The following is a 12,821-nucleotide window of genomic DNA, read 5'->3' as shown; positions in this document are numbered from 1 at the left end:
TAAACTTTTTAGTTGAGGAAGACAACACGACCTTACTCCTAAACATCTTAAAAAATAAATATTTCAAAAACATGCTAATATCTTAGACACAGCAAAGTTTGGTCAAATGGCCTAGATCAGAAACCTCATCCAGAAATACATTTCTCTACAGTCACCCTAGGAAACAAGGAGGCTTGACCATGAACCAAGGGGCTCAGCCTGCACTAACTTGGCTTTAAGCACCCTAGGGTTTGGACTATTTAGCTGAAGCCCCTCTCCCTAACACATCTGTTCTTGGGAAAAAAAATTCGATCTTCACTGCGTGTTTAACTAAGTAACATTCTCTAAAGAGTGACATTTATGAGATGAACATCAGTGTACATCGTTCTAAAGATGATTGGTGCACCCATGCAAGCCACGGAACTACAGATCATTTATAAAAACAACTTCCAGACTTGCATTGGTCAAGTCTACTTAACTTTGCATTCTCTTTGTTTTGGTATTAAAACTAAGTGAAAGCAATGGATAAAGAGCTGAGATTTTGTTTTCACATGACTGTGAGCAAAATCTCATGATATCCTTGCTGACCTCATAGATGCATTTCCACTGGACAGACTTGTGGGGGCTTTTTTTACAGAACTCACACGACAACCTCAGAAACAGGAGCACGACAACTCATAGACAGTACTGGGCCACAAGCACTAGAATAGCGTACACGATGGACAGAAAAATTAGCATTCTGGGTGTACTCATCTGGCAAAAAGGTGAACATTTTATGCCCACGATGCAAAGACCAGTGAGTGTCATTTCATGGAAAGGTGCAAAGGCATGGTGTCAGACACACCACCCTCTAAAAACGATTCTAAATACTGTAAAAGAAACCTGGGTGCATATCCCATGCATCTCTCCCCTCATGGGCTGGGCATACTCCTTACACCATAACCATAAGGTGCCTGGGCTGTGCCAGAGGCACAAGAGGCAGCTCAGCAATGTGGGGTGGAGGGTGACAAGTCCTCCCGGCTAATGTAGGGAATCATTTAAACTGAGTTCACTTGGTGAGCTCCTGCTCATGTTCGTCAGGCTTGCCATGAGGGATTTAACTTTATGGGCATAATAGTCCCTTAAATTGACCGAAGGGACCTCCTTCATTCCATCTCCAAAGTCACAGCTGCGCATGGCACTCTCAAGTTGCTTTTGGCGCCGGTAAAAGTGGGAGAACTTATTGAAGATCAAGGTGATGGGCAGGACCACCACGAGGATGCCTGCCAAGATGCAGGCAGAGGCAGTCAGCTTCCCTGCCGTGGTCCCTGGGACCACATCCCCATACCCTACTGTGGTCATACTGACAGTAGCCCACCACCAGCAGGCAGGGATGGTGGCCAGGCCCTCGTTCTCCTCCTTTTCAATGGTGTAGGCCACCACGGAGAAGATGGAAATCCCCACGGAGAGGTAGAGCAAGAGCAGCCCTACTTCTTTGTAGCTGTATTTCAAAGTGGCCCCCAGGGAGCGGAGGCCAGTGGAGTGCCTGGCCAGCTTTAAGATGCGGAAGATCCGCATCAGCCTCAGGACCTGGGCCACCCTGCCCAAGTTGGCTAAAGTAGGTGTGCTCTCCACCACGAGGTTCACCACCAGAGTGATGTAAAAGGGGACGATGGACATGAGGTCAATAAGGTTTAGGGCATTCTTGAAGAACTTGAGGAAGTCAGGGGCCACAGCAAACCTGGCCACCAGCTCAAATGTGAACCAGGCGATGCCAAAGTGCTCCACGATTTCGAACCTAGGGTCCTCGCCAGGGTTGCCCTGGCTGTCAGGGATTTGGAAGTCGGGCAGGCTATTGAGGCACATGGTGATGATGGACCCCATCACCACCAGGATGGACAGGATGCTGAAGACCCTGCTCAGCACTGAGTAGCCGGGGTTGTCCAGCGCCAGCCACAGCTGCCTGCGGAAGTTGCCGAGGGGCTGCCCATCAAACTTGGAGGCGTCGTTGTAGAAGGCAAGGATCTCATCGAAGGAAGACGTGGTGCTCTCCTGGTCACTCTGCTCGTCCCACTTCTCCTGCTCGGGCTCTACTTTGCGGCCATGGTAGCTGTAGCTGCAGCAGGAGTCAATGAAGAACTCGTTGATGCCCCAGTACTCGATCTCCTGGCTGAAGGAGAAGACACACAGCTCGGCCATGACGTGAAGCTTGCCGGTGTGATAGAAATGCAGCACGTAGGGGAAGAGCTCAGGGTTGCGGTCGAAGTAGAACTCCCGCTGGACGTCGTCGTAGTCATCGCAGAGCTCCAGAATGGCCTCGCGCGAGTGACAGAGTAGCAAGCGGCCCAGGCGCGTCTCGGGGAAGCGCAGCAGCGTGTGCGAGCGCAGCCTCCTCTTGAAGCCGCCCACGTTGATGCGGATCTCCCCGTCCTCGACATTGGCCTCCGACACGTCCCACAGGCTCTGGCCGGTCATGCTGGAGGCGCCGGCCGCCCTCGCCGCGCGGGGGCGCTACACCTGGAAGCGGAGGGAACAGCGTCGGCGAGAGCGCCGTGCGCCCCGGCTGGGCCCCCTCTCCCTACCCATTTCTGGCGGGCCCAGGCCTCCTGGTGGGTCTTGGGTGCTGAAGGGCTGGGCTGGGGCAAGAGTCTGAGGGATCTGGCCCCCTCCCAGGAAAGGCTGGGGGTGGGTATGTTTCTATTAGCACGGCTCCACCCCAGGGGTCTCGGTGAGCGCTTTGCGCGTGCGGGGTCGCGTCCCCGCGGCTCTGAGCGCCCAGGGGGCTGCGTGCTGACCTTGTCCATGGGCAGGCCCGGGAGACGCCCCCGCCCGCTCGCCGCAGACAGGCGGGACCGGAGCTGAGATACGCACCGGCAGGGCCGGGCCGACACGGGGGGCGCGTAGCTTTGGGGGGGTTGGGGGGGATACGCTGGAGTCTGGAAACCCGGGCCGCGGGAATGAGTGGGGCGGCCCGGCCTCCCCTGGGTCCAGATCCCACGCCTGCAGCCCCCGCGTCCCCGGCCCAGGTCTCCCCGCCGACCTGGCGCTATGCACCGGGGCCGCGTGCGCTGCGCCTCACCCAGCGGGGCTGCCCGGGCTCGCCCTGCGCGTTCTGGAAGCGCTTACCTGGGAGCACGGGCGCCCGCGGCCGAGGCCGGCGGGAAACTTCCCCAACCCGCGGCCGAGCATCGCGGCGGTGGCCGCTGCCTGCTGGCGGTGCGTGCGCGGGTGCGAGTGTGTGCGCCTGAGTGTGCGCCCGGCGGGCCGGCGGGCGGGGGCCGCCGAGCGTCTCCTCCCGTCTCGGGCCGGGCACGCCGCCGCCGTCCGCAGCTGCGGAAGGCTCACAGGTGGCTGCGTGGTCCCGCCGCTCGCGGAGCCCCCTCTCCAGATCCGCGCACCCCTCACCCGCCGAGAGAGGCAGGAGCCCGCGCCGCAGTCGCCCCGTGAGCCGGGGCGGGAGCAGAGCGGGTGTGACGGGGCGCCGGCCCTGCGCGGGGCGCGGCGCGGTGGTGCTGAACGGACAGCTCCGCGAGCCTCGGCCGCGGCCCGGGTTCGGAAGGCGCAGCCGCCGCCGCCGCCGCTGCTTCTGTGCGCTTCCCCGGCGCGTCACCGCGACCACCTTGCGCCCCCGGCTCGGCGCGGGGCCGACACCTCTCCCTCCCCCCGACCATCCCCCGGTGACAGCTGTTATTATCACCACCCCCAGGGCGCAGGCAGGGGGCTGCCTACGGTGACCTTTCCCCGCTGGGTCTGGCGGGAGCTGGGCTGGGAAATAAAGGGCGGCTTGCGGGTGTCCGGGGACAGGGCGGGACCGGAGGAACTCCAGGTCTCCTCTTTTAGGGACCTGAAGAAAAGTTTCCCGAAGCCCGGGGGTGGGGTTGTTGGGGAACAGGAGCTGGAGGGGAAAAGAGGGGGCCGGGAAGTCCAAGGTGGAGATCGGCTTAGTATGAGGTGGGGCGGGAGCGCTGGCCGCACGGCGGGGGCGGGAGTCGCTGAGTTCTGGTCTGGGCACCGTTTGTGTCCAGGCCGGTGTGGTGTGCGGGCTGTGCGGGACTGCAGGGCGCTGTGTGTGCATGTAGGCTGAGGACAGCAGGACTTTTCAGTGTCTGTGTGTACCGCGTTCATTAAAATGGGTCCTCTGTCGGATGGGAAGATGCGTTGGCACAGGGGGGCCCTGGGACGTGTGTCAGCGCAGTGTGTGGCATGGGGAACCGTGTGCTGTGTGTACAGTGTGCTGTGTACACAGTGTGCTGTGTACAGTGTAGTACTCTTGGGACTGTGACGGGCTCATGTGTGTGGAGTATGTTGAGAGCGGTGTGCTTGCCGACAGTGGGGACTGGGGGGTTCGAGCTGGAGTGGGGACTGGTAGATGTGCTCAGGATCTGTGTCCCCATTCCTAAGAAGACTCGTGGCCCAGATCTGAGCTCTTGGTCTCCTAGGATTGTCCTTAAGGCCCTGCCTGCTGGGCTGAGCTAAGAAATGGACCCAGTCCGTGGGGAGCCCCCGCCCTTTGGTCTTTCTCTGTGGTGTCCACTTGCAAAGACTGGAGCACCGTGGGTGTGTGAGCTTAGCAGGGAGCTAGCGTCTGCATGTCTCGGTCAGAAGTCCTGGGAATGCCCTTGCAGGGTGGCTCTGGACTCATGGTGCAACCGCCACTGCCACAGTGGGAAGCACATTCTTTACGCAATCCTGGCAATGCCGTCCCAGCTGAGAGGTGCTCAGTGTAGCTCTGGAGGGCTTGGGGCCTCCTTGGAGGACCTGGAGAGGACCCTTAATCTGGCTTCATATGGGGGCTCGTGCATCCAAGTCTAACCCATCCCTGTGACCTACTGGCTTCTGGACATGTGTGTGGGTGTGAATGCAGGTGTGTTTCCTGCTGAGAGGGCTTCACACCCATGCCCCTGCAGGCCTCTGCAAATGTGGGGGATTCCACAGAGGCAGCCACATGGGAGAGGGATAGTAGGGTAGTGAGGGCCACACATACTTCCTCTTTCTTGTGTTTGACCTTTCCCCAGGCTTTGGGAAACTTTTGTTCAGTTCCCTAAAAGAGGAATCCAGTCCTCCGTTCTGCCCTACCCTCAAACACACACAAGGCACCCTTTATTTCCCAGAGTGTTTGCCTGTGTGAGAGAGAGTGTGTGTGTGTGTGTGTGTGTGTGTGTGTGTGTGTCTGAGAGGGAGAGGGAGAAAAATCTAATCTTGGTTATCCTTGTCTTCATCTCCCTTTCTTTCAGGGTCTGTGTGTGGAGAGCAGCCTCTATCTAGATTTGCTGGGTCCATCATTGGAGGTCTGTGGCTCCCGCACACCTGGCTGCAGTCTGGGAGCCCCTGGATCTCCTTCATCCCCATGGGGGTGCTGTGGAGAGAGTGCCACCCTTGCTGAGGGGGTGTGTGCTTCAGTGCATGTATAATCCCTGTGTCGCTGCCTCTTCCACCATTTTCCAATCCCCCCTTCCACACCTTGGGGGTGATGGTGGCTGCAAGGTGTCTCTGCTGCAGGGGCCTGAGCAGCAGCACCTGGGGGACAGCCTTCATGGGCCCTATGGCTCTCCCTAGCTCTCACCCCTATCCTTTCACTATGAGCTGCCTGCCTTCCGGCCCCTCCAGAGCTCACAGCCCCCTTCTGCTTCACCACCACATGTCTCTGTGTGGCTTCTGCCACATGTCACCATTCCCAGCCACTCCTATTCCCTTGGCCTTGGCTCTTGGCTATTCTGGTTTAGCTCAGTGCATAAATCACCTTTTTCTGCTGCATTTGGAGGGTCCTTCCTTCTACACATACTTGAGTTTGATTCCTCCAGGGCTTTCCTCCCTCCCCTGCTTCATGTATCTGCCCACCTCCTTCTGTTCCTGTCTGTTGTTCTTGCTCCTTCATCCTCTGTGGTCATGGGAGATTTCACCCATGGAGAGAGAGCCCTCTGCCTTCTGTTTTTCTTTGTTTCTCCCACACACCCACGGCCACCCCACCTGCAGACCAGGCTCTGCCTGGGCCCCTGGGGCTCTCACCCTCCCATCTCTCTAACAGAGGCCACTCCTTGTCCCTCTCAGCTCTGCCCCTGCTCCTGCCAACAACCCGACCTCCTACCTTCCTCCCTCTCTCCCTCCCCCTTGTCCCCTTCCCCAGCTGAGAGACCTGTGCCAACATACTTCCAGCTACACTGGGGCCCTGTGTCTAAGCCTGCCCTTTGATAGCTCTTCCTGTGAGTCTGGGGTCAGGGACAAGCCCCCCTGCTCACCTTTCCTTGAATGGCAAAGTGAACTTGGAGCCTGCAGGGAGAAGCCCAATGTGGGGCACATCAGTTATTTCTTGGAAAGGCTGAGGCAGAAGCTCTGTGGGTCTGACAGATGCCTTTGCAGAGGGTAAGTGTATGTGACAGGCAGAGCCACTTGTTTATTTCCCAGTCACCGTGCTGAAAAGAAATGGAGCCGTCTCCCTCCTTCTATACCGGGGAAGCTGGCTTTGTTTATGGTTTATTTAGCGGTCTGAGCCCTGATCTTAAAATACAGCCACCTGCTCCAGGCGCAGGTTGAGGCCTGCCTCTGGGCTGGCCTGGCCTGTTGGGAAGATGGTGAGGGGGTACAGGGGTGCAGGGAGAGGCACCCTGGGAAGGGGTATGAAGAGAACTTAGTCAGTGGCCCAGATCCTTGCACCTGGTCGACTATTATCTCTGCCTTCACTGCCAATGCTGATCTCTCAGCTGAACCCACACATCTCAGACTCAGCTTTTCTCCCCCTGACAGGCGAGGGGGCTGCACTGGCAGCTTGGCTGAGGGAGCTGCCTGACCTACATTCCCCACTGCGAGGAAGAGTTGGGTCCTTGACCTTCCCCCTGGGGTCTCAGCACAGAGGTGCCTTCCGCCCTGATGGACTGGACAGTTCACCTGTGTCCATCCTGCTCCCCACCAGCCATCCTCCCCACAGCAGCCAGAGTGTCTTTTAAAAACACAAACCAGGTCATGTCATTCCCACCTGAAAACCTTCCAGGGACTTCCCATTGCACTGAGAATGAAAACCATCTCCTAACCACAGCTCCAAGACCCGCTATGATACACTCTGCCCACCTCCCAAACTTCAGCTCACTGCTCTCTTCTTCACGAGCTGTGCTCCAGCCGCACACCTGCTTTGCTCCCTATGCAGGGCCTCTGCACTACCACACTCCCTGCTTGGCATGGCGGTTCACAGGGCAGGCCCCTTCTTGCCACTCAGGTGATTTAAATATCACCTCCTCAGAGAGGCCTGACTCCCCAGTCTAAACTGGAGCCTTTGGTCAGTTTCTCTTGTTGCCTTCACAACACGTATATTAAATAGTTATCGAATACACGACTGGATGATGAATGAATGAGGCCACAGCTGCTATCTTAAGTTATTCTGTGCCTGCCAGAGTCTTGGCCCCAACTCCTTCCTCCTGATGCATCAAGAAGGGAACTGGATGGGGAGGGAGTCACTGTGCCTGGAACTGTGGTCTGGAGCCCCCAGGGTGCTCTCCTGAGCAACTGATCAGCTTAGTAGATCTCGGCCCTAGCTGCACATTCGAATCACCTAAGGAGGTTTTAATTTAGCCAATCCTCCTAGATGCCTTGGGCCTCACACCAGGCCAATTAGATCAGAGTCTCTGGTGAGGGAAAATCAGCATTTCTTAAGCTCCTAAAGGATTCCAGGGTGGAGCCAAGGTTGAGCCCCTGAGCAGCCTGACTTTGGGGATGCGGATCGAGAGCTGTGTGTCCATGAGTCTGCACCTGGCGGTCAGTCTCAGGGATGGAGTCTGTGTCTCACTCGGTTTGGCAGACACCCACCCACTGCCCCAGCTCTTAGGGCAGGGCTGCCTGCGGTGGGAGCACTGTGAGGGCTGAGTGCCTTTGTAGTCGCCTCCTTCCATGCCAGACTCCTAGACGTTTTCCTGTGCCTGCTCGTCCCAGAATTCTTTACCTTGGAAACAATTTGAGATTAGGATCTGTCACAGTTTCTCCTTCTCCTTGGAAGAGGATTCCCTCCTGAGCCGTTTTGATGTTGATGGTGGAAATGGGGATGGAGGACAAGGGAGCTAGCCAGCCTGTCTGGGTGGCTTTACAGTAGCAAGGGCGCAGGGGTGCTGCTGGGGATGGAGGCAGGCCTGGAGATGAGGGAGGCAGGAGAGGGAGACCCTGGAATGAGGGAAGCCAGGTCTAGGCCCCAGTGAAGTTGGAGTAGGGGGAGGGGAGGGATTGAGAGGAAAATTGGAGAACAAAGGATTTTAGAAGTTTTGCTGCACGTTACAAATGCAATTCCTCATGAAGTGTTTTCTCAGGAGGCAACAGTAAATGTTTATATGGCTTTTGCATTGTTCCTGGATGCGGGACTGAATTTGTTTTATAGGTGAGTCCTTGCCTGGGCCATTTGGCTTTATCTGCAGAGGCCACTCCCCCGTTTGACTACAGCCCTTCCATCCCTGTGTGCTCCCTGGAGGCCAACGATGAGGGAGAGAAGGGTGTGGTTGTATCTGAAGGGCTTCTCTAAGAGTCCTTTAATGAAAAGGGGCCCAGATCCTCCGCGTCTGGCCTGCACAGGGCCTACACCTGTGGGGTTGGAGCCCTCAAGTTCCCTCCTCTGATGTCTCCTGTTCCAAGTTCCTTATCCTTGGAGGGTTCTTCACCAGCCCCACTAGGCACTGCTCCCTTGGGTGGCCCTTCACTGAATTCCTCAGGACATCCTGAGACAAGACTGGAATTATTTATTTATTTATTTTTGAGACAGAGTATTGCTCTGTCACCCAGGCTGTAGTGCAGTGGCATGATCTTGGCTCACTGCAACCTCTACCTCCTGGGTTCAAGCAATTCTCCTACCTCAGCCTCCTGAGTAGCTGGGACTATAGGCACCCACCACCACACCTGGCTAATTTTTGTATTTTTAGTAGAGACAAGGTTTCACCATGTTAGCCAGACTGGTCTCAAACTCCTGACCTTAAAAGTGATCCACCTACCTAAGCCTCCCAAAGTGCTGGGATTACAAGCATGAGCCACTGCGCCTGGCCCAAGGTTGGAATAATTAAGAGAAGTTTGATTAAATTTAAACTTAGAGTCACCACAAGGGAAATGAACAAGAGGACAACATGGCTGCAAGGGTAGGGGCAACCACCTCCCTCCAGGGCCCCTCTCAGCCTCAGGGGTCTGGCCATCTTTCCCGTCTACCCTAGGTCCTCCTGAAGCCCATTGTGCAGAGGTTGAGGCCCAGGGACCCAGAAGCTCCCTTTCCCTTGGCCTCAGGCATATCCTCTGCAGTCAGCTGTCTCTCCTCTCCTGAACTTTCTGTTGGAGGCTGACAGCTGAATTGAAGCCCCCAGCCCCTCTCACTGGCCCTACCTTCTGGGACCAGTGGGATGACCGGATGAGAACAATTCACCCTGAGGCCGTCCAGTGCATTCAGGAAGTGGAGGAGCCTCAACCACCACCCACCACAACAGGTGACCGAGGAAGATGAAGATGGCAGAGAAAATGAAGAGCCAGCCCCGCACCCTGAAGCTAGCTGTCCCAGTCCTGCCCTTAGCCATGAATCCTTGGGTGAAACATTTACTCTCTCTATGCCTCATTTTCCTCATCTTGAAACCTATGAGAGTCCCACACTCATAAGATTACTGGGAGAATTAAAAGATGCATTAGAGAGCTATATACCAAGGCCTGACACATAGCAAGTGCTTAAAATGTTAGCCATGACGAGTGCCAATTACTGAGTGCTTGTGATGTGTCGGCCCTGTGCCAAGCTCTCTGCTTGCCTCTTGCCGTCACTTGGGTAGTATTATCACCTCATTTAATGATGCCCATTAAGTGGGGTGTTTAGACTCAAACATGTCTCTCTGCTATCCAAATCTGCCCTCTTAACTGTCTCAAGTAGGTGCAGGACCAATTAGGGTAGGCTAATTGCTGTAACAAACAACCCCCAAATCCCAGGGACTTAACATAATACAGCAGTCCCCCCTTATCTGCAGGGGATACATTCCAAGTCCCCCAGTGCGTGCCTGAAACTACAGATAGTACCAATCCTGGAAATTTTTTCTATACATACATACCTATGATAAAGTTTAATTCATAAATTAGACACAGTAAGAGATGAACGATAACTAATAATAGAATAGAACAATTATAACAATATGTCAATGTCACCACTCTTGTGCTTTAGGGCCATTATTACAAAAAGAGTGACTTGGACATCACTGTGGCCTTGAGACAGTCGATCTGATAACCAGTGTGGCTGCTAAGTGACTAAGGGGTGGGGAGCACCTGCAGCGTGGATTCGCCAGACAAAGGGAGGATTGCTGTCCTGGATGGGACAGCAAGAGATTTCACCATGCTACTCAGAAAAGCACACAATTTAACATTTATTATTTCCACAATTTTTCATCAAATACTTTCAGACTTCAGGTAAATGAGACCAAAGAAAGTAGAACCTTGGACAAGGCGGGGGGGGGGCAACTAGAAAACAGTGATTTCTTGCTTGTGTTATGGTCCAGTTGGGTGTTTGGAAAGCGTCTTCCCCACATGGTGATTCCGAGATCAGGATCCTTCCATCTAGAGCTCTGCCAGCTCCCAGGGCCCCAGAATCCTTTCCCGGCATCCTCTGTATTAAGTTGAGTGATAAGGGAAGAGACAGAACATGGACAATGACACAAAGATGCTTTCGAGGCCAGGTCTGAAAGTGGCAGATTTCACCTCTGCACATCCCCTGGCCAGAACTCAATCATATAAAACCACAGGGTGTCGAGATTATAGGAAGAAGCAGATCACAGAAATTGGGGTCCTTGGCATTCTCTGCTGCTGATGGATGATTAGAAGCTGGTAGACATCCTGCATCCATTTCTCCCAACGTGGAGACAGGGGGCACAGGAAAGTCCTCATTGCTATCCTTGGCTGGAAGGACCTCACTCCAGGTCCAGGATGCAGCGCAGGATGCCCGGGCTCTCTAGGAGTCCTGGCTGGCACTGAGAAATGTTCTCTTAGCCTTCAATAGGATTTTGTTTTCCTTTTCTCAGAACAAAGTCTTCCACTGTGAACTTATCCGCACTGCATTTTAGAAGAAGGGTGTCATTCCACGTTCCCACTGAAGCTGGAGGGGTTGGGGCAGAAGAATGTAGTGACAGAGTTTAGGTAGATCACAGACTCTTTTTTTTTTTTTTTTTTTGAGATGGAGTCTCACTCTGTTGCCCACGCTAGAGTGCAGTGGCGTGCTCTCAGCTCATTGCAACCTCCACCTCCTGGGTTCAAGCGATTCTCCTGCCTCAGCTTCCCGAGTAGGTGGGATTACATGTGCCCACCACCACGCCTGGCTAATTTTTTTATTTTTAGTAGAGACGGGGTTTCACCATGTTGGTCAGGCTGGTCTCGAACTCCTGGCCTCAAGTGATCCTCCTGCCTCGGCCCCCCAAAGTGCTGAGATTTCAGGTGTGAGCCACCGTACCTGGCCAGATCACAGACTCTTGGGGCCAGAAGCCAGACTTGGAAGCTACGGAGCCAGGACATACATGCAGTTGGCAGCAGGATGCTGCAGTCCCAGCACAGTGCTGCACACAACACCATGCAGGCACCAAGGGTGGTGGGAGGTGCTTGGAAGCTACTGCTCTAAATGCACTGACTGCATGTCTTTGTCTGCAGGTTGTGGCAGAGTGGAGCACAGAGGGCTTGGAAAAGCCTGGCTGGTAAGGATGGGAGGGAGAGGGCAGGGGGAGCTATAACATGTAAGAGTCTAGATGGGGCAGAATTCACCTAGACATGGAGTGGAAGCTCAAAGACCTTGCTCCAAAAACCCACCCCGCTCCTCCTCCCTTGACCTCTACTCCTTCCCTAGGCTGGGAAGTTGTGAGAAATCTCTCAGGGTAAGATCCCTTTCTGTCCTGGTCTGTTTGTCTTTACCATGCCCAGCTGTCCACCCTAGGACACATTCCAAGCTCCCAAACCTCCCTCAGTTCAGAGGTGCTCACAGCTGCTGCCCCAGCTCTCACCCTTCTGCTGTGAAAGTGACACCTGCCCACCCACTTACCCATCCGCCACCCATCGATCCATCCATCCATCCACCTACGTACCTATCCCACACCCTGGATGCCTCTGTGGGCTCCTGTTTCCATGGTTACTTCCAGGGCCTGAGTTGGCTCTGGGTTTTCTGAAAGATTCTCCAGCTCTAGGCTATTCCCCATGACAGCTTTGTTGCTGGACCCAAACCCTGGATAGCTTCTGAGATACCACGCTGCTTGTAGCTCTCCCTACCCACAGATCAGGCATTGCCTGCAGATTGGTCAATCAAAGTGATCAGCTTTCTGGACCAAAATAAAATCAAGACTGGACACGGTTGCTCATGCCTGTAATCTCAGCACTTTGGGAGGCCAAGGTCGGAAAATCACTTGAGACCAGGAATTTCAGACCAGCCTGGGCAACATAATGAGACCCCATTTCTACAAAAAAATTTTTTTAATTAGCTGGGGATGGTGGTACACACCTGTAGTCCCAGCTACTGGAGAACCTGAGGCAGGAGGATTGCTTAAGCCCAGGAGTTCAAGGCTGCAGTGAGCTACAATTACACCACTGCACTACAGCCTGGGCAACAGAGTGAGACCCTGTCTCTAAAAAAAATTAATTAATTAAATTAAATTAAAAGCTCTCCACTACTTGAACAGCGGGGCATTCTGGAAGGAGAATGCCTCGGGGGCTGCCACAGGAAAGCAAGTGGAAGTTCCCAGAGATAGGCAGGTGCTTGGCTGGGACGGCCTCTTTGTAATTATAACAAAAGCTAGCATTTATTGGACACTTACTGTAAGCCAGGCACTGTTATAAGGATTAATGTCTAGTAACTAGGTTAATCATCACAACAACATGGTGGGGCATGTGCTAGGATGATCTGAGGG

The 12,821-nt window shown here is 54.6% G+C and overlaps 1 protein-coding gene across 1 annotated transcript; it reads right to left on the bottom strand.

Annotated features, from left to right (window-relative positions):
• Positions 1–636: 636 nt before the first annotated feature.
• On the bottom strand, positions 637–3,468 carry KCNS2 (potassium voltage-gated channel modifier subfamily S member 2). Its single transcript, XM_063726735.1, has 2 exons — positions 3,085–3,468; positions 637–2,475 (listed from the first exon to the last, which is right to left on the bottom strand). Exon 2 carries the CDS (start codon positions 2,431–2,433, stop codon positions 1,000–1,002), a length of 1,434 nt encoding a protein of 477 aa, XP_063582805.1. The 5' UTR covers positions 2,434–2,475; positions 3,085–3,468; the 3' UTR covers positions 637–999.
• Between the last annotated feature and the right edge of the window lie 9,353 nt (positions 3,469–12,821).

This window comes from Pongo abelii, chromosome 7, assembly GCF_028885655.2.
Source record: "Pongo abelii isolate AG06213 chromosome 7, NHGRI_mPonAbe1-v2.0_pri, whole genome shotgun sequence".
Lineage (NCBI taxonomy): Eukaryota > Metazoa > Chordata > Mammalia > Primates > Hominidae > Pongo > Pongo abelii.
This window is presented reverse-complemented; position numbering and strand designations above follow the sequence as displayed.

Bases quoted from the DNA above. Each gene is read 5' to 3' on its own strand.
- KCNS2 (XM_063726735.1), bottom strand. From the start codon at position 2,433: ATGACCGGCCAGAGCCTGTGGGACGTGTCGGAGGCCAATGTCGAGGAC.